Here is a 22,026-nt window from a genome sequence, read left to right on the forward strand (position 1 = left end):
GAGCATATTCATGATTGTTCTCTAAGTATTATGGATATCATACAGCAAAATATTATTACTTGAGTAAAACNGACTCTGGAACACCTGTTACTTCCTTAGCTGCTACAGTTGCATCAGGAATAGTGGCCTCTAATTTAAATGGCTCTAAAGCTGTTGAGGTTGCAGTGAAGGGCTTGCCAAATGAGAACAGCAAAGAAAGGTTAAAAGATGCAAATGGCGACAGTAAACATGTCTAACTCTTCTTCAGAGTCAGAGGATGAAGACAATGGGCCATCGAAGGAGGAGTGCATTGCTAAATTTAAGGTATCTTTATTGCTCTTATTTTGTTAAAATTTCCGTCAGAATAACAATTTCAGTTTATGTTTTTTACTGTCCTTCCTTTTAGGATTCCAGTGTTTGTCCTATAGATTCATATATAAATAAAATTTATAATATTTTGTGTTATTTTATATTTTATGAATGATATTGTCTGCTACTGTTGTTAATATTCTTTTTCGATGCAACTTCAAATGTAGCTTGTGAGAAATGCTAGTTTCATTAACTAATTGTTTAACATGCCAATGAAAATTTCACAGGAAATGCTTAAGGAAAGAGGAGTGGCTCCATTCTCAAAATGGGAGAAGGAACTGCCAAAGATAGTATTTGATCCCCGTTTTAAGGTTTGCTGAGTCTAAAGATTTTGAATATTTTGTTTGAGAATTGGAGGCCTTTTACCACAGGGTGATCTCACAACTTAGTAGATATCTAGTCCACTTTCTACTTCTCTTTTTTGACCAATGTAACTTTTTGTTTTATATCAAAAAAGAAATATTGCATCTTTGTTTAGTAGCTTTGGATGTGATATTAAGAATTTGCCTATAAAATATTTTTGTCTTCCTTTAAGAGGCAATCCTATACGAGGCCGGACACCTCGGTGTTCGAGCTCGGCTTATGACAAACGTACCGAGCTCAAACTTGAGCTCGAGCTTGGCCAGCTATAAAAACCCAGGCTCTAACATGCGGCTTTAGGTTATTACTTAACGAATAGACCGCTTCTGGGAAACTTAACCCTAAAGGAGAATTCCAAACCCATCTTATTGTTTGGTTTAGTTCTTCATGTTTTAATGTCATGCAACCCAACCTACATGGCTGTTGATTTGTTTGGTCAATGTAAGTTGCTTGTGGGTTGGTTGTTCATGCTTTAATATTACCATGATAAGTTTGGCTTATTAGGCTAATGTAAGTTGCTCACTTGTGATGAGTTGACTGCGTTTATATCTGAGGTTTGTTTTGTCTTGCTTAAGTTGGTATTTGTTTGTTTTTATAGTTCTTAAGTTGGTATATATTATTCTTGTTGTATCATATGTTAATTTTTGACAACCATGGTATTAATGTTTTCAATAGCATTTTCTACTTGTATCCTTTGTCTATACCCGTGCCTCATCTTTTGGATATACTTTTTAGTGGTTTAGGCTTATGATCTTTTAGTCTATCTTGTTAAATATGACTAGCCTCGAGATGGTGTGTTTATTATGCACTGAACTTACAAGTTCATTTTATACTGCAACTCCTTTTTTTCTTTCTCTGTGTCTGTGTTTATTTCAAATTTGATTTTTTTTTTCGTGCATACTGCAGTGTATGTATATTGTGCTAGATGGGAATATTTCTCATTCATACTGTGATGAGTTTGCTGCTTTGCTGATTGGGAAAGGCATTTTCTGTTGTAGGCCAACCCAAGTCAATCGGCAAGGAGGGCCTTGTTTGAACACCATGTTAAGACACACGCTGAGGAGGAACGTAAGGAAAAATGAGCAGCTCAGAAGGCTGCAATAGGGGGATTCAAGTAGTTACTTGAAGAAGCATTAAAGGTTTCAGAGCTTATATTGAATTCAAGTGTTTTCTTATTTTGCTAATGTTTACTTTACTAGCTAAGTGATCCATCAGATAGTAGAACACATTTTCAGTTATCTCCACTACAATCGGTGCTACCACCCCAGCTACACTACAATGCAAGAAAATATTTAACAAATTTCACTTCTTTCAACTTGCATTACATCAAACACACCAAACAACTAAATCAAAATCATAATTCAAACCCAATCCATCATTAAATCTTTGTAAATCGAAATATAAAATGGAAAGAGGAGATACACATACCGGACGAAATGTCAGGAGGAGGAGGGGGCAGATCTGTGGCGGAGAAGATGTAATGGCAGAGGAAGAAGATAGTGTTAATGGGCGAAGATAAAGATATAAAGGAAGGAGGGAAAAAGATGTAGAGGAAGAAGAGAGGCAGAGGAAGAAGAAGATGTAGATGAAGCTTAGAATAAACATCAACCAAGGGAGGGATGCGTTAATGGCGGGAGGAGGAAGAAGAAGAAGAAGAAGAAAGAAGAAGATGTTATGTTTGGTTTGTTTGCAAGAATTTCAGGTTTTTTGGGACATATTATAATTTTAAAAGATTATAAATACTACATTTATCTTAATAAGCATCATTAGTGTTTAATTGTTATTAGTTTGTCTAATAAAAAATAAGACCATTTAATAAAGACTAAAAAACTATATGACCTATATTAATTCAAAGCCAATATGTCTTTTAATCATTTGACCCCTGAGATAGGGTAATCGTTTTGGTAGGGTGGCTACATTCCTGCTGCAATGGGTGCGGTCTGTCCTGTCCCTTTCTGTCGCGGTGGGTGCTTTGATCAAGAATTCATTTTCTTCAAATAGTCATAGTACAAATATAATTCTTTTATTATATTCATCATGGGAAGCCATAGCAAAAGCATTAAATTGTTCACTAGATGTACTACTTTTCTATGGAGATAAGACATGGATTTACCAAATCTAAAACTTAAACATTGAAAAGAAAGAATAAGACAAAAAAAAAAATACAAAAAAAAAGAAGAAGGAAACACAAGAACTCAACATCCAAAGGACCTAAAGGGCCCTAACTCAATCATTAAATCTAAAACTTTAGTACCCTTAACTTCCTTTCTCTCTGACCCTTTTTTCAGTTGTTTCATTGTAGTCATCTTCTCTTTAGCCGTTAGTAATGGTTGTTGAGAGGAGAATGGGCGAGATCGATTGGTAGCCTCCTTGAGAAATGTCCGAGGATGGCAAAGGAATGCCAAATTGGGGTGGGTAAGGTTGATGGAAGATGAAGAAAGGACTGGGTCCGCTATCTTGGATCCAAGTCAGGGAAAGCTTGAAATTTTTGGGTCGGGTGTGTGTTATTCTTGGTGAGCTGGTCGAAAAAGGTGGATCATGGTGCAAAGGGACCCTTTTGCTTTAAGAGCTCTTCAAAGTCTTGGATGTGGGGTGGAGGCTGGAAGGTGATGAAACCAATGTGTTTTAGAGATGGCTAGTGTGGGAAAAAGCATTGTCAAGAATCGCACATGGGAAATGTTCTTTGATTATTCATTTAGGATGAGAGATAAATCTGAAACATTTATTTCTTGATGCAAAAAAAAAAAAAAAAAAAATAATTTAAAAAAAATAAAATAGATTTATACAGAAAGAAAGGATTCTTGAAGGTTTTCAATGAAAACTTTTACAAAATAAATTTTTTTGGAGATAAATTCAACAAAGGAGATTTATTTGAATATTTTAAATTTAAAAAAACATACAACGGCAATGTTATCTTATTTGATCTTCTCCAACGTTATATTCTTCAAATCTCTCCAATCTCTCTCTCTCTTAACCCTAACAAATCTCTCCAATTCCTCTCTCCTCTCAAATCTCTCACTGCCACGGTAAAGGTTCTCAATAAGGAGGGCCTTCAGGGCCACCGTGAATGGCTTGCATGTCTTTCTCTCTCTTCTTCGTTTTTATGTAATGCGGTTTTTCAATTAATTAATTGTTTTTCGTAGAAGGAGTTGTTGGAAAGAGCAATGGCCAGCCTTGTGATGGGAATGTGGACTTCAGATGTACTTGTTATAGTGAGATGATTTTTAAATCCTGAAGTAGGATATTCCTGATGATTGGACAGATGTGGAAAAACTTCCCATATGAGCTCATCATGTTTACGTTCTCAGAATGCTGAGTATCTGAGGAGCCATTCAATCTCTGTGATGCATTTAGATATCCTCCCTCAGGAATCCTGCGATTCTGCCACACCCGGTTTGGGCGACTACGGATACCCCACGAAGAGAGGACCTGGGAGCTGATGTTGGAAGATTATCGTCATCACTTACTTCTATTAGGATCCTGGTACAAACCGTAAAGAGGCACTGGCCATCAATAGCTTGTCTTGTGGGTGAAATTTATGTAGTAGTCACGTTGCAGAATGGATGGTTAGTGTTGATATTTTATACCAAAAGAATGAACAATTAGAGTTTCATTGTCAATTAGTAGGATTTGGAAGTTTTTTTGGGGTTGTTAAACAGTATATAGCCACAAGGAAGTCTAAAGTGATAATACTTTTCTGATCTTCTCTGAATTTCAGTCTTCGAAATGATGATAATGATGAGAAATTGCTTGATAATAATAATGAAGAATTTTTTTTCTTCTCTTTTTTTTTTTTTTTTAATAGATGGATGTCTTAAAAGTATAGTAATATGCTCTCATTTCTAAAAAATTGCTTAAGGCCCTATTCTTCTCCGTGGTAGAAACAGTTTTAAGCATACTTATTGTTTAGATTGCATTTATCAATTGGTGAGGAGCTTCCAGAAGGGCTGGATTGATGGATGTTTTTGTGTGAAATGGGTAGTTTGAAGTTACAGTGAGAGGATTTGTCCCTTCATGGGAACTGGTAAGAGTTTAGTCACTAATTACTTTTGCATTTTAGCAATTTATTCTGATAAAGTGATTCCAGTGTAATCCTTTTGTAAGTATTTTATGAATGATGATCAATTTGATTTTGGGACTAAATTGATTATTAATTGTTAATTTCAATTGCATGGCTATGATATTGATGGCAATTGAAGATGTAATGGGCTGTGTTTTAATGGCTTGGCGCTCACATAATATAAAACAATGGTTTTTCTGTTTATGAAACAAAAAGGAGTGGATATAACTTTGTTATAATGAATGAGGAAGCAAAAGGTGATGTGGGATTGATATTACTTCAAGGGATACAATTTTCAAATATAAAGGAACTAATTTCTATTTGAATGTGATTGGATCTTCTATTATTGTATTAAATGGAGTTCTGATATGTAATTTTAGCTTTTTAATAGTTACTGACTAGACATGTAATAGGTGAGGACAACTTCTTAAGGGGGCGAAGCTTTCTGTTAAAGGAGGTGAAGGGATTTGATCCTGAGGCGGCCAAAAAGAGTTCTTTGAGATATATACTGGAGAAGGTTCATTAACCCTACTATTAAACCACATATTGCAATAAAAACCTTGATTTCGTTAATGCTTGCAGTATGCAAACGAAATTCGGAATAAGGATTTCTAGGAGCCCTTGAACTAATTAATCAGGTATGTAAGCTAAATAATTAAATGTCATTTTCCTAATTACTTGTTGCTGCAATTAAAGATTGCTAATGAAATGTGCTGTAAAAGCAAAGGCCTAAAAGTTGTGTTGCATCTAGTGCTGATCGAATCAAGTTGACGCAAATTACTGCTGCTGGTTTACCAATATCAATTGTAAGGATCTTGTCATGGGCTAAGGTTTCAGTTTATGAACACACTTGACTATTTACCTCAACTCATACTTTTTAGTGGTTTGCATTGTGGGTGGATCACGAAACTGCCTGCTTGCTGTGATTGTTGTGTTACCATGATCAAATGTTAGCCTTCACATTCTACTCAAACTCAACCACTAGGACTATATCGAAAATATACTTGAGCAATATGGGTGGTGGGAAAGAGAACCATCTAGGAATGAATTAGTAATACTACTTTCAAGTTTAGACTGCAATTTCAACTCTATGGCCAAGGTTTACTTTACTGTTATCCTCTTGTGTGTCAGAGTTTGATGCTATTGTGTCAGCATATGCTTTTGAGAATTTGAAAGGTGCTCCTTAGATTATATAAATATGGACTTTTATTGAATTATGTGGAGTTTCTTTTGTATCTGCTATTAGTTGTAAAGTTAGTGATGCACCATGTGTCTATCTCATTGCCTTGCAAGGACTCAAAACTTTAACGTTACTATTACATAAGAAAAAGGTATTTGTTGAATAATGTGTTGGTTGGTTGTAAAAAGGTCTAGAGCACGCAAGAGATTTAAGGACATCTGAATCTCGTGTCTTTTATATTTTATCAATTTGCATCTCAGCTAGTAATATTTGAATGTTTAAATTTTACTACTCAGCTCCGTTTCTCTTTTAATTCGAGAAAGAAAGAAATTTATCTGCTCCTTAGCATGTGTCTTGTTTAAACAGTAATCTACACAGTGGCTCTGAATTTCATTTTCAAAGTGTATATCCTTAGTTCATACTCATTAAAATACTGAATTTTAGTACGACAATGTCAACTTTGTCTTGGATTGATTCATTGTTGCCTGTCTCTTATAAATGTTATTGTGAGTTATTGTTCACTGTAACATTGATTTCTTCTTGGCATCTTCAACTTGACCAGGGATGTTGTATACTATCATAAATGTCTTTAATATATGTCACATTCAATTGTTGAAGAAATAGCATTCTTGAAAAGATATTCAAGTGCCTACAATTAACCTTTACCAACACATTTAGTGATGAGCCTTAGGGCGAAATTGCAATTGACTCTTATGTTTTAGGATTTGCAACTTTAAAAATTTATGATGTCTGTGCTGCATGGTAATGTCATTCACAATTTATTACTCGAAAAGTTGATGACTTGATGAAAACAGAAATAAACATTAGTGATGTTTGAATATAGTCTTTTGAAAGAGAGGCGGATGTGCACGTGACATGATGGATATAACTCTTTGGTTTTAAATGGGGTCACAAAATTGTTAGAACTAGATTTAAGTGATGGGTGGAGTACTGTTTCTTCCTCCTCTTCTTAGTTGAATATGTTTTATTCTTTTGTTATTCTTATATTGTTATGTTTTATCGTAATATGACCATATTCTCTACTCTTGCATATGTCCTGATATCACCTAAATATATATTGCTTGGTCATAAATTGCGGGGAGAGATAGTTTTGCTACTGGTGTAACATTTTATTTCAAGGTCAAGTAGTGTAATGCATATTTTTTCTTGAATTGTTGGTTGGGGGGGGGAGGGGGGCCAGGTGGCCCGTCTTCTCTGATGTTGTTTAGCTATGGCCATAATTGCAAAATTGTTGATATGTTTTTCTAATTAAAAAAACTAGTTCTGATATGATTAGTATGGTACAAAGCTATTGGTGTTGTTATATGATTTAGTAGATATAAACTATGAATAAGCAATTTTTAGGTGTGAAGATTCTAATTGTTATAAATAAGGATTATAAAATTTGCGTAAAATTTTTAAGTTTTATTTTGTCATAAGCAATTCTATAATAAAAAGTAAACATGTTTATAATGTGATTAAATTGTATTTATGAGTGTTGAGGAGAAATGATTGTCATTCTCCAAGGTTTATCAATGGTAAAAGAAGTAGAAAGAAGCAGATGATGCATTGCAAAAGGGAGGTCGCAAGTCGTATAATATTCAGATGTTGCGGCTATAGTAGAAATATCATTGTTAGCAAATGGTGTAATTACTTTTGCATTGTCATCTAGGCTACGCCAAGCTGGCAGGATCCCCAACGATGGTGACAAATTGAGAAAAAAAGCAGGTGATGTGCAGTTTCAAAGATCATTTATGTCAGTGCCAGTATAACACACAACCTTGAAAAAGCATTTCTCAACAACTTTGAGTGCCCGTCCTGTATTAACACAGGTGGACATGATGCCACCACTCTGAAACCTCAGGGCCAGGCTCATCATCTACCCTGGAATTTGATCAAAGATAAGCTGCACTGATGGAAGTTGGAGGAAGTTTTGAGCAAGATTATGGAAGTGTTTCTCTTTTGACAGGGAATTTAGATTGTTGTGAGGGAGTTTTCTCCCATTTGGTTGATTAAAGAAAACAGAAAAGTTAGAGTTAGAGTAGAGTTATTTATGCACATGAGATGCTTGATGAAATGCTCAAGAGAATCATAAGTAAAGGTAGAAAGCCTTAATTGTTGCTACTTGTCATAGTTACTTTTCATAAATGCATTAATGAGTATGAGTCATTGATGTGCATTAATTATGCTTTACTTATGCATTAGAAAAGAGAGTAGAGAAAGAGTGGAGACTTTTGAGTTTAGACTACTATAAAAGTAGAAAGAAAGAGAGAATGAGCACTATAGAGTAAAGCTAAAGTAGTGCTTAATAAGAGAATAGAGTAGGTTGTGCGATGGGGAACCTATGAGTGCGGGTAGAGTATTCCCGCATGTACGCCGCATCAATAAAGCGGCTAGAATATCAGAAAGAGAAGTGGTGTAGCCCGTAGTGTACATGCGGATGAGGGCTATACCCGAGTTTACCCGAGAGATTTTTATGCACTCACATGGCCAAAGGTTCCGAATCCATGCATAACCAAGTCCGATCGGCTAGAATGAGTAGAAGTCACCGGGAGTGGGAGCGAGTCCCAGCCGTGCCTCCGGTTAGATGGGGCCGTGACTCACTAGAAAGAAAGTTGGTATAGAGGAACTATGAGAGAGTAATTAGATAGTGAGTAAAGAAAGAGTTACGGAGATAATTGAGTTCAGGGGTTTACTTACTGAGCCTTGTTTGTGCTCACCCAGTTGTTCCCTATGTTTTTGCAGGTCCTAGATGAAGACACAGTCGGATGGACATCGGCACACGAAGAGAAATGGCTACACTGTCCACCCTTTTTGATAGTTTTGCATATGTCACAAACCTTGTATAAATTTGTATAAAGAATGCATATGTTTAATGAAAGAAAAATTTTGGGCCCAACTTTTTATATTATGGTTACGTGTGTTTTCACTGTGCATGTTTTTATAAGAATCGAGTCGTTACAAAGACGGTGAAATTTTTGGAGCATTGACAAATATTGAACTCTTTTGAGATTCTTCTTGGTTTGATTTTAAAAAGAGTTGTTATTATAAGGAGTAAACAAAGTTTGAATGACCAGTCAAAAGATTGTTTGTGCATATGGTTTTACAGAGTTACAGCTCCGTACATAAAACTAAATGATCTACGATTATTCTATTATTGTTGTTAGTCATTTTTTATTTAATATTTTTTTTATTATAAATTATTTTCTTCATTTCAACAGAATGTGAAAATAACACTTCGGTCTTTGTCAGTCAGCACCGTACATAAAACTTAATGATCTATTGTTATTCTATTATTTATGTTAGTTCTTGGCAAGAAAATAATATATAAATAAGTATAATATTTATATAAAATTGAACTCTACAACCATCTGCACTACACTCTGTAGATCGAGAGAGTGCCAGAATTTTTCCAAAACTTTTTGACTATGAATAATGGCTCCTGTTATCACAATAAGTTTTTCAGCACAACAATTATAACATTCTATAAAATATTAAGCTTTTTGAAGATTTACTTTACTGAAAAAGTTTAAATGAAATTGAAAATTGCAGTAACCTTGGGCTTGGTGTTGCTTTTACAGCTCACTCGTGACTAATTCAATAAATTGATTGATTTGACACGATAATTATTTTGATAATATTTTAAATGGATGAAAGTTAAAAAAAATTAATTTTATTTAATACGATATAAAGGATGATTTATTCAAGCTTCTCAAAACACAAATGTAATGTCATCACACATTTACGGGATATAGCTATTGTGCTGAAAAATTTATTGTGATGGCAGGAGCCGTATGTTTAAAAAAAATTATTTAAAACATACTTTACAACTATATCACTACGTGAGCAACTCAACCCACATTTTCTAATGCTTTCATCAATCAACTCATCAAAACTAACTTCTCTACTCACCGCAATTGGTTTAGCTTGTTTGCTCTTCCCAATCCACTTCCAGCAACTTTCTTCCTCCACCCACTCCCCAAAATATTCAACACCAGAAACAACTTGTCCCATGTCTAATAATAGCCAAGTACCTATAATGCAAGAAAACAAAAATTATTAACTGATATATTAAGGGTTGATAGATTTTAAAAAGCATCAGCAGAGTCGCTTAAGTGATGTGGTGTATCGCTTAAGCGATCTGTTATATCGCTTACTGGATTGCTTTAGCGATCCAGTATATTGCTTAAGCGATCTGGCATAAATAAGCTTGATCGCTTAAGCAATCTTATGCTATATACCTGATCTCTTAAGCGATCTGCTACCATATACCAGACTTAAAGAAGATCGCTTATGCCATATACCTGATCGCTTAAGCAATCTGTGATCTGCTGCATTATACGACATACCAGATCGCTTAAATGATACACCAGATTGCTTAAGTGATCCATCAGATGTAGAACACATTTTCAGTTATCTCCACCTACAATCGGTGCTACCACCCCCAGCTACCTACAATGCAAGAAAATATTTAACAAATTTCACTTCTTTCAACTTGCATTACATCAAACACAACCCAACAACTAAATCAAAATCATAATTCAAACCCAATCCATCATTAAATCTTTGTAAATCGAAATATAAAATGGAAAGAGGAGATACACATACCTGGACGAAATGTCAGGAGGAGGAGGGGGCAGATCTGTGGCGGAGAAGATGTTAATGGCAGAGGAAGAAGATAGTGTTAATGGCTGGAAGATAAAGATATAAAGGAAGGAGGAAGAAAAAGATGTAGAGGAAGAAGAAGATGCAGAGGAAGAAGAAGATGTAGATGAAGCTTAGAATAAACATCAACCAAGGGAGGGATGCGTTAATGGCGGGAGGAAGAAGAAGAAGAAGAAGAAGAAGAAGAAGATGTTATGTTTGGGTTTGTTTGCAAGAATTTCAGGTTTTTGGGGACATATTATAATTTTTAAAAGATTATATAATACTACATTTATCTTAATTAAGCCATCATTAGTGTTTAATTGTTATTAGTTTGTCTTAATTAAAAATAAGACCATTTAATAAAGACTAAAAAACTATATGACCTTTTAATTAAATTCAAAGCCAATATGTTCTTTTAATCATTTGACCCCTGAGATAGGGTAATCCGTTTTGGTAGGGTGGCTACATTCCTGCTGCAATGGGTGCTGTGTCTCTTGTCCGCTTTCCTGTCGCGGTGGGTGCTTTGATCAAGAATTCATTTTCTTCAAATAGTCATAGTACAATATAAATTCTTTTATTATTATGCATCATGGGAAGCCATAGCAAAAGCATTAAATTGTTCACTAGATGTACTACTTTTCTATGGGAGATAAGACATTTGGCATTTACCAAATCTAAAACTTAAACATTGAAAAGAAAGAATAAGAAAAAAAAAAAAATACAAAAAATAAAAGAAGGAAACACAAGAACTCAACATCCAAAGGACCTAAAGGGCCTAACTCAATCATTAAATCTAAAACTTTAGTACCCTTAAACTTCCTTTCTCTCTGACCCTTTTTTCAGTTGTTTCATTGTAGTCATCTTCTCTTTTAGCCGTTAGGTAATGGTTGTTGATGAGGAGAATGGGCGAGATCGATTTGGTAGCCCTCCCTTGAGAAATGTCAGAGATGATGGCAAAGGAATGCCAAAATTGGGGGTGGGTAAGGTTGAGGAAGATGAAGAAAGGACTGGGTCCTGCTATCTTGGATCCAAGTCAGGGAAAGCTTGAAATTTTTGGGTCGGGGTGTGTTATTCTTGGTGAGCTGGTCGAAAAGGTGGATCATGGGCTTGCAAAGGGACCCTTTGTTGCTAAGGAGCTCTTCAAAGTCTTTGGATGTGGGTGGAGGCTGGAAGGTGATGAAACCCATCAATGTGTTTTAGAGATGGCCTAGTGTGGGCAAAAAGCATTGTCAAGAATCGCACATGGGCAAATGTTTCTTTGATTATTTCATTATAGGATGAGAGATAAATCTGAAACTATTTATTTCTTGATGCAAAAAAAAAAAAAAAAATAATAAAAAAAAATAAAATAAGAATTTAATAACAGAAGAAAGGATTCTTGAAGGTTTTCAATGAAACACTTTTACAAAAATACACTTTTTTTGGAGATAAATTCAAAAAGGAGATTTATTTGAATATTTTTAAATTTCAAAAAACATTACAACGGCAATGTTATCTTATTTGATCTTCTCCAACGTTATACTTCTTCAAATCTCTCCAATTCTCTCTCTCTCTTAACCCTAACAAATCTCTCCAATTCCTCTCTCCCTCTCAAATCTCTCACTGCCACGGTAAAGGTTCTCAATAAGGAGGGCCTTCAGGGCCACCGTAAATGGCTTGCATGTCTTTCTCTCTCTCTTTCGTTTCATTGTAATGCGGTTTTTTCAATTAATTAATTAATTGTTTTTCGCAGACGGAAGTTGTTGGAAGAACAATGGCCAGCCTTGTGATGGGAGTGTGACTTCAGATGTTACTCGTTATAGTGAGATGATTATAAATCCTGAAGTAGGATATTCCTGATGATTGGACAGATGTGGAAAACTTCCCATATGATGCTCATCATGTTTACTGTTCTCCAGGAAATGCTGAGTATCCTGAGGAGCCATTCAATCTCTGTGATGCATTTAGATATCCTCAACCTCAGGAAATCCTGCAGATTCTGCCACACCCGGTTTTGGGCGACTACGGATACCCAACGAAGAGAGGACCTGGGAGCTTGATGTTGGAAGATTATCTCAATCACTTTACTTCTATTAGGATCCTGGTACATAACCTGTAAAGAGGCACTGGCCATCAATAGACTTGGGGACTGAAATTTATGTTAGTAGTCAAGTTGCAGAATGGATGGTTAGTGATTTTGATATTTTAATACCAAAAGAATGAACAATTAGAGTTTCATTGTCAAATTAGTAGGATTTGGAAGTTTTTTTTGGGGTTGTTAAACATTATATAGCCACAAGGAAGTTAATAGTGATAATACTTTTCTGATCTTCTCTAGAATTTCAGTCTTCAGAAATGATGATAAATGATGAAGAAATTGCTTGATAATAATAATGAAGAATTTTTTTTTCTTCTTCTTTTTTTTTTTTTTTTTTAATAGATTGGATGTCTTAAAAGTATTAGTAAATGATCTCATTTCTAAAAAATTGCTTAAAGGCCCTATTGCTCTCCGTGGTAGAAACAGTTTTAAGCATACTTTATTGGTGTTAGATTGCATTTATCAATTGGTGAGGAGCCTTCCAGAAGGGCTGGTGTGGATGTTTTTGCTGAAATGGGAGTTGAAGTTACAGTGGAGGACTTTGTCCCTTTCATGGGAACTGGTAAGAGTTTAGTCACTAATTACTTTTGCATTTTAGCAATTTATTTGATAAAGTGATTCAATGTGTAATCCTTTTGTAGTATTTTATTGAATGATGATCAATTTGATTTTGGCTAAATTGATTATTAATTGTTAATTTCAATTGCATGGCTATGATATTGATGTGCAATTGAAGAATTGTAATGGGCTGTGTTTAATGGCTTGGAGCTCACATTAATATAAACAATGGTTTTTCTGTTTATGAAACAAAAGGAGGTGGATAACTTGTTATAATTGAATGAGGAAGCAAAGGTGATGTGGGATTGATATTACTTTCAAAGATACAATTTTCAAATATAAAGAGAACTAATTTCTATTTGAATGTGATGGATCATTCTATTATTGTATTAAATTGGAGTTCTGATATGTAATTTTAGCTTTTAATAGTTACATGACCTATGACAATGTAATAGGTGAGGCAAACTTCTTAGGGGGCGAAGCTTCTGTTAAAGGAGTGAAGGGATTTGATCCTGAGGCGGCCAAAAAGAGGTTCTTTGAGATATATCTGGAGAAGGTCATTAACCTACTATTAAACCACATATTGCAATAAAAACCTCTGATTTCGTTCAATGCTTGCAGTATGCAAAACGAAATTCAGGAATAGGATTTCTAGGAGCCCTTGAACTAATTAATCAGGTATGTAAGCTAAATAATTTCAAATGTCATTTTCCTAATTACTTGTTGCTGCAATTAAAGATTGGCTAATGAAATGCNGACTTTTCAAAAGCAACTTTTAAATTCTAAAAGCTACAAAAATCAACCTTTGTAATCATTTAATGAAATAGAATATTCAATAATCAACTTATCTTGTAATCACTTTTAAATTGTGGTTACCAAAGACATTTGAGATCATATATAGCTTATAAAATAAGTGCTTATTAGAGAAATTACAACTCCAAACTCACCCTAATTCTATACGAAACTGAAATAAAAGGGTAAAGCATTGTGAGCCAGACACAACACATGGGCCGAACGTAATTTGCATCAAGTTAGAATAAGACCTACAGCACTTTTGTTTTGATATTGGGCATTAGTGCATTACAATGGTAATGATGAAATTATTCTACAAGAGTGGAGCAATTGACATCCTATTAATTGACTAAATAATCTCCATTTCTTTAGACGCATCATTTCAAAATTACTTTTATTTATTTATGACACCCCATAAATTTCATAAATGTCATTCTCTCCATTTTCGATATAATAAAAGAGTTAACATTTCACTACCTTATACTATATACCCCCACCATCACTATTCCTAAAATATAATTTTAAATAATTAAATTGAAAGTTCAGAAAAAATTGAAGCTGAAAAAGAAAAAAAAAAAAAAAAACTTTACAAATAATCCCAAACACAAGGCAGTGAAACAACATAATATATATATATATATATACACACACACACAACAGTATGCAATGATCTTTTTCCATAAAGTAGAATGTTGCTACTCAACTTTTGAGTTATCTGAGAAGATACGGTTGCGAAAGATGTCTGTGAAGTGAAATATTTAAAAAAAAGGGTCATACGTATCTCAAATTCATCAATATTATAATGCAGCATGTCAAAAACAATTTAGCAGTTTTTAGCTTCTCTACAATCCGACTCTGAAAGCCTTTGTCTGAAATACTGGAATTTTTAACTTCTCTACAATCTCCTTATTGATGAAATTATGGGAGGCTCCACTATCAAGGAGCACAATGACCTCTCTGTTCCTGATTTCTCTTCTTAATTTCAGCATTTTTGGCCCATGTATTCTAACTACAGAATTGATTGACAGTTCAACTGCGCTTGGGGCTTCTTCCTTGGTCAGCTTTTCTTCAGTGACTATTTCGTTTACCTTTGGGTCTTCTTCATCCATCAACAACACCTGAAACATCTTATCACCACACCGGTGGCCTGGCAACTACTTGGCGTCACACCGGAAGCACAATCCCTTATCCTTCTTCCTTTGGATCTTAGTTTTGGTCATCTTCTTATAAGGATAATCTTGCCGGGAAAAATTTTTCCGGAAGTTGGTAGAGGAGGATGAGTTGGGGCTAGGTTGAGTTTCGTTTGGATTTCGCTGGAAATTGGATGGGTTTGGAGTTGTTGAACAGGTCGACTCAATTGGGCTGGGTTTTTGTTAGGGTCATTGGGTCAGGTTAGGTAGGTGTAGGTTCTTGGCCCAGTAGTTGGTGTAGCCCACTTTCCTTGGCGGCCTAGCCCATTTCTGGCTTCTTTAACTACATAATTTTGTTCTTCCACCCTTTGGGCTAAATGAGTTACTTGGATCAGAGAATTGGGCCAGATGAAAATGTCGGGTTGTTGCAATCGGATCTCAGCCTTGATTTTTGGTTTTAAACCATTAAGAAAAGCGGCGGTGAGCACCTCCTCTCTTTCCCTGACTATTAAAGCTGCCGCCTCCTTAAACCAGCGGAGATACTCCAGCACGTCCTAGTTTGCCGTGTTGCCATCAATAACTCCAACGGGCTAACCTCCTAGGCTCCACTAAAGCACTAGCAAAGGGAGACTTTAAACTTCGACCACGTTGTCATTGCTCCTCGCGTCTCCATCCATTGATACCAATAGAGGGCTTCTCCCTCCATACATAGTGCCGTCGCCGACACCCTTTGTTTGTCGTTGACCTTATTAATGGTGAAATAGTGCTCCACATGAAAGATCCATCCATACGAGTCTTCGCCGGAGAAGATGGGTAGCTCCAGTTTCCGACCTCCCCACTCGCGGCGGCCCCAAGCTTGTCTGTTTTGGTACCATCCTTCTCCTCTGTGGTTTCCTGTGTCCCGATGAACCTCGTGTTCATTATGTTCCCCACCTTCCCTGTGAAGCTTGTGCTCAGCTCATCCACCACCGTGGTTTCCTCTAGTTTCCTTATGTCGCTTTGGATTGTTTTGGCTTTCCTTGCCCCTGCTCGATTTTCCAGATAAGTTCCTTCATCGCTCTTCTTCCTCTTCGTCTTTTTTTCGCATCCAATTCTACATATCCATCAAGATTTCCCTCATTGAGTTTACTGTTTCAGACACTCTAGCAAAATCCTTCTCTACGTTATCCAAGCTGCCCTCCATCTTTGTACCAACCATGCCCCGCAATCGCCGAGCTCTGATACCAAATTGATGAACACCAACCTTCCAGACTCACGTTTGACAGCAAATAATAAAAGTACAAGCAATCACTCAATCACAAGCAATACTCTTAATTGAAAGAAACTGGAATAAAGCTATATTAATGAAAATGAGTTCGTAATAACAGGAATGGAAATAACAAAATAGAAACAACAAACAGAAAATGAAAATAGACTCAGCATAACACTGAACTTCGAAGGTCAGTCCCTCTTATTCAACTCTACTATTTTTCCATATCCCATCCTACGCTACTGCTCCCGCGCTAAATTCCGTTTCCCACAAATTCTAACAAATGCATCACACCCGTCACTCTTTCATTGCGCCAACCAATTAATTCATAACAAATTCATCACACACGTCACCCTTTTATTGCCATCCATCAATCCTTCATTGCTGCCATCCGTCAACTCTTTATTGTGCCATCTGCTTCTTTCTTTGCTACCTTGCCACCTGTCCAGCTTTGTCATACCTTTCTTTCCCATTTTGCCTTTTTCTGGTCCATCACTATAGCTTTCATATCATTTACAAATTGTACTTACTTTTTGCTTTGTCATCTAGGTAAGCAGCTGGCAGATCCCTAATAAGGTGACAGAATTTAGAAAGAAGCAGGATGATGGCATTTCAAAAGATCATTTAATGTCAATGCCTAGTACTAACATCACGATTGAAAAAGCATCTGCTCCAACAACTTTGAGTGCTTCGGCTGTTAACACAGGCGGACATGACGCCACAACTCTGAGAACCTTAGGGCCAAGATCATCATCTGCCCTGGATTTGATCAAGAAGAAGCTGCATGACTCTGGAACTCCTGTTACTTCCTTAGCTGCTCCAGTTACATCAGGAATAGTGGCCTCAAAATTAAATAGCTCTAAAGCTATTGAGGTTGCAGTGAAGGGCTTGCCAAATGAGAACAACAAAAAAAGTTGAAAGATGCTAATGGTGACAGTAAACATGTCTGACTCTTCTTCAGATTCAAAGGATGAAGATAGTGGACCATCAAAGGAGGATTGCATTACTAAATTTAAGGTATCTTTATTGCTCTTATTTTGTTAAAATTTCCTTCAGTATAATAATTTGAGTTGGTGTTTTTTACTGTCCTTCCTTTTGGAATTCCAGTGTTTGTCTCATAGATTCATATATAAATAAAATTTATAATTTTTCCTGTGTTATTTCTTGTATTAAATACGTATATTTTATGAATGATATTGTCTGCTACTGCTGTTAATATTTTTTTCGATGCAACTTCAAATGTAGCTTGAGAGAAATGCTAGTTTCATTAACTATTTGTTTAACATGCCAATGAAAATTTTACAGGAAATGCTTAAGGAAAGAGGAGTGGCACCATTCTCAAAATGGGAGAAGGAACTTCCAAAGAATGTATTTGATCCCCGTTTTAAGGTCTGCCGAGTCTAAAGATTTTGAATATTTTGTTTGAGAATTGGAGGCCTTTTACCACAGGGTGATCTCACACTTAGTAGATATCTAGTCCAGTTTCTACTTCTCTCTTTCGACTAATATAACTTTTTGTTTTATATCAAAAAAGTAATATTGCATCTTTGGTTAGTAGCTTTGGATGTGATATTACGAATTTGCCTATGAAATATTTCTGTCTTCCTTTAAGAGGCAATTCTAGAATTTTTGAGTTTTAGGTTTGTAGTAGATAGTAGGGTTGTATACGAGCCAAGCCGAGTCGAGCCGAGCTGAGCCGGACGTCTCAATGTTCTAGCTCGATTCATGACAAATGTACTGAGCTCTAAAAACCCAGGCTCAAACATGCAGCCTTAGGTTATTACTTAACGAACAGATCGCTTCTGGGAAACTTAACCCTGAAAGAGAATTTGAAACCCAACTTATTGTTTGGTTTAGTTCTTCATGTTTTAATGTTATGCAACCCAACCTACATGGCTGTTGATTTGTTTGGTCAATGTAAGTTGCTCGTGGGTTGGTTGTTCATGCTTTAATATTACCGTGATAAGTTTGGCTTATTAGGCTAATGTAAGTTGCTCACTTGTGATGAGTTGACTATGTTTATATCTGAGGTTTGTTTTGTCTCACCATCAATACTTGTGAAATACTTTTGCTTAAGTTGGTATTTGTTTGTTTTTATAGTTCTTAAGTTGGTGTATATTGTTCTTGTTGTATCATATTTTAATTTTTGACAACCATGGAATTAATGTTATTCATAGCATTTTCTACTTATATCCTTTGTCTATACCCGTGCCTCATCTTTTGGGTATACTTTTTAGTGGTTTAGGCTTATGATCTTTTAGTCTATCCTGTTAAATATGACTAGGCTCGGGATGGTGTGTTTATTATGCACTGAACTTTCAAGTTCATTTATACTGCGACTCCTTTTTTTATTTCTCTGTGTCTGTGTTTATTTCAAATTTGATTTTTTTTTCATGCATACTGCAGTCTATGTATATTGTGCTAGATGGGAATATTTCTCATTCATACTGTGATGAGTTTGCTGCTTTGCTGATTGGGAAAGGCATTTTCGGTTGTAGGCCATCCCAAGTCAATCGGTCGGGAGGGCCTTGTTTGAACCTATGTTAAGACATGTGCTGAGGAGAAAGGTAAGGAAAAATAACAGCTCAGAAGGCTGCAATAGGGGGATTCAAGCAGTTACTTGAAGAAGCATTAGAGGTTTCAGAGCTTATATTGAATTCAAGTGCTTTCTTATTTTGCTAATGTTTACTTTAATAGCAATTATAACTAAGTTGTATAAATATAGGACTGCGAGCCGGAGGTGGTTTATTGAGCATATTTTCATTTTCAGGATATTGACTACAACACTGATTATCAGACATTCAGAAAGAAATGGGGCAGTGATCCACGATTTGAGGCATTAGATGTAATACTTTCTCTCTCTAGTTAGTATACTCGTAAATTAATAGTAAAAGTCACTAAATATATATAAGAAAATATACATGTAGATGAGTATAAAATAATGGGTCCATATCTAATTTTTCTTTATAGACAAATCTTTATATAATATAATTTAGTCACAAAACAACAACTCGACAGTGTTGCCAAACCCTTCCGCTTCTTGACGTTCCAAGCGACCGCATCTCATCTACTACCTGCAAAAACATTAAAAACAACGGGATGAGTACTAATTGCTCAGTAAATAAACCTGCTATGCTACTCTTCTATCTCCGTTGCTCATATTATGAATTTCTTTCCTTACATCACACTTCGCTATTCTTCTTTGTTCTTTCTCTATTTCTAATTTCTCACTACTCATGATAGTAGGCATGGTATCATGCATAGGTATGATGCTAATTCACAAATGCATAGGATGTGCATTTTCTTTTATGTTTTTCTATTTTTCTTATTCTGTTTTCTGTTTCTTTTCTCTGTATTTCTTTCTATGCTTCCTTTCTTCCTTTCTATTCTTTCTTTTCTTTCTATTATTTCTTTCTTTCTTTCTATTCTTTCTTTCCTTTTCTTTTTTTCTTGTTGATTGGATTCGGTTGAGGCATGGATTTGGAAGCTATGTCACTCACAGGTTTCCCATCGCAACAACCTTCTCTTCTTTTATCTTTTTACACTTCTTTAAATAAAAATTCAAATTTGAACTTCTTTAATATTTCTCATTTCTTTTTATTTGTTCTTTAACTTTAATGTCCACCCATTACATCATTTTCATTACACCATGACCATTTTACTAATAATTATTTTATTATAATATTAAAAATTTAAAATAATTAAAAATTTATGTGGATGTGGCAGATGCCACATTATGGTGTAATGAAAATAGTGTAATGGGTGGTGTAAATGTAGCATTACTCTTAATTAGGTTAGGTGAGCCCACTATTAAACTAGTAACACTACCTTTATATCAGTTTCTTACATCACTCTCTCACATCATGACATGACAAACTGCCACATCATCTGCCACCTCACTAAACTGCCACCTCACTAAATTGCCACCTAATTTCCCCAAATTATAAAAAATAAATATTAAAACAAAAAAACTCAAAATTTCAGTTCCCCCTAAATCTAGTCTCTCTCCCAAAACAAAATCAAAACGTCAAACTCTCTTTTTCCCCTAAATCTATTGTCTTCCACCACCGCTCGCTGCCGTCATTCGTGACTCCTTGTCTGCCACCACCGTGGGCTGCAAGGATTTGTAGATATATGGCCAAGACCCACTGTTACGGCTTGGAAAATAATTGCTTGTTATGCAGCATTTAAGGCCGCCCTTCAGCTTCTTCTGCCTGGAAAAAGGGTTGAGGGCCGAATATCTCCTGCTGGGAACCGACCTGTTTACAAGGTTTCTGTTACTTGATATCTTCTTCTCCAGAATGCCTTAATATATAGTTGTTTGCTGATAATTTTGGTGCACTGTTAGGATTTAACTTCATTAACTCAAAATCGAAGAAATTTTTTCTACTTAATCATGTTGCTTGCAAGTGGAACCCAGGAAGTGGATATATCATAAATGATGCCAATTTTATTGGCTGTTCTATTAGAAAACTTCTTAGTTTCAGAGGCTAAACACCCTTTTTTGGTGCTTGCTATCAGACTGAGTTTTACTTCTTCATAATTTTTTTATTAAACGATGGTGAAGCCCTTAACATGGTATCAAGACTTGGAATTCTTTTTGCGCTCATATATGTAGCTTAATTAATAATTGAAGTATCAGAGGCCATTTCTTTAATTTGTGTCTCTTATCCTTAATGTTGATTTGTATTGTTTTTATAAAAGTAAGTGTATTAGACTAAGTTTTGGTTCTTCATCTGTTCTTTTTCAATGATTTTGAACGCCATATTATGGTATCTGCACTAGGGAATTCTTCTTGTGCTCATTTGAGTAGCTTAATTACAAACTGAAAAGTCAGAGGTCATCTCCTTAACTTGGGAGTGTTATCCTTAATGTTGATTTGTTTTTTGTTTATGATAGTAAAGTGCAGCAGCAGTTTCCTTTAATCTTTTAATGTTGAGACATTTTCTTTTCTTGTTGCGCACATTTACTTGCTTATACAGCAAGCTCTTTTAGCACCATGTAATACACATTTTTACCATGTTGTACTAAAAGAGTTTATGAAGTGGTAATTATATTACTGCTAACAGTAATTTGTAAATTTCAGGCAAGAGCTCTTATTTCAAAACTGACCGAGGAAAAAAATAATGCAATTCAACAAAATAACAAGCTTCGTCAGGAACTGGTGAGGGATTGGCATTTGATTTCATCTTTGTAGTTTAGACTTATTACTTTTACTCTCGCCAACATTTTCTTGTTTTTGTGGTTATCTATTCATCTCCTAAGTTGTAAGTAGATTTTAAAAACCTTCAGATGGAGAAGTATGCTTTTATATGTGTTCTTTTTATGGCTTACTACGCTATTGAACATATATTTGTACATTTGAGTTTGCAATAGCAAAACCATGAAGATAGGTGAAATAATGGTGTGCTATGTGATGAGTTAAGTATTACTGTTTTGTAAATTTTGAGGATGATATCTTCATGAATGAAAATCTGTCAATTTGTCAATAGAAAATTCAGTTTGGCATACCAGGAGCACATTTGAGTTTGAAGATGGCAAAGTCTGATGCCTTGTGTTCTACCCATTGTTATAGAAATGATAAATTTGAAGCACAGGTGCCATGTTTCTGGATTTTTTTTTTCT

The 22,026-nt window shown here is 35.4% G+C and overlaps 2 protein-coding genes across 9 annotated transcripts in view; both read left to right on the forward strand.

Moving 5' to 3' along the window:
- LOC116124807 (protein SUPPRESSOR OF QUENCHING 1, chloroplastic-like) overlaps positions 1-22,026 on the forward strand; it is a 33,244-nt gene that overhangs the window by 5,715 nt on the left and 5,503 nt on the right.
- On the forward strand, positions 125-21,700 carry LOC116124808 (pre-mRNA-processing protein 40C-like). 8 transcript variants are annotated; one of them, XM_031410550.1, is made up of 7 exons: positions 15,381-16,591; positions 16,951-17,418; positions 17,707-17,790; positions 18,900-18,968; positions 19,172-19,246; positions 20,586-20,671; positions 21,488-21,700. In XM_031410550.1, exons 2-7 carry the CDS (start codon positions 17,323-17,325, stop codon positions 21,510-21,512), a joined length of 435 nt encoding a protein of 144 aa, XP_031266410.1. In that variant the 5' UTR covers positions 15,381-16,591; positions 16,951-17,322; the 3' UTR covers positions 21,513-21,700. The 8 variants fall into 8 exon arrangements, 5 of the variants coding, with proteins under 5 accessions (XP_031266412.1, XP_031266410.1, XP_031266411.1 ...); XM_031410551.1 differs by having other exon boundaries at positions 15,381-16,020; XM_031410552.1 differs by lacking the exons at positions 15,381-16,591; positions 16,951-17,418; positions 17,707-17,790 and adding exons at positions 125-303; positions 576-659.

This window comes from Pistacia vera, unplaced genomic scaffold (genome assembly GCF_008641045.1).
Source record: "Pistacia vera cultivar Batoury unplaced genomic scaffold, PisVer_v2 Contig157, whole genome shotgun sequence".
NCBI lineage: Eukaryota > Viridiplantae > Streptophyta > Magnoliopsida > Sapindales > Anacardiaceae > Pistacia > Pistacia vera.

Bases quoted from the DNA above. Each gene is read 5' to 3' on its own strand.
- LOC116124808 (XM_031410552.1), top strand. From the start codon at position 208: ATGCAAATGGCGACAGTAAACATGTCTAACTCTTCTTCAGAGTCAGAG. The intron at 304-575 runs GTATCTTTATTG...AAAATTTCACAG, and splicing joins AGTGCATTGCTAAATTTAAG to GAAATGCTTAAGGAAAGAGG. The intron at 20,672-21,487 runs GTTTCTGTTACT...TGTAAATTTCAG, and splicing joins GGAACCGACCTGTTTACAAG to GCAAGAGCTCTTATTTCAAA.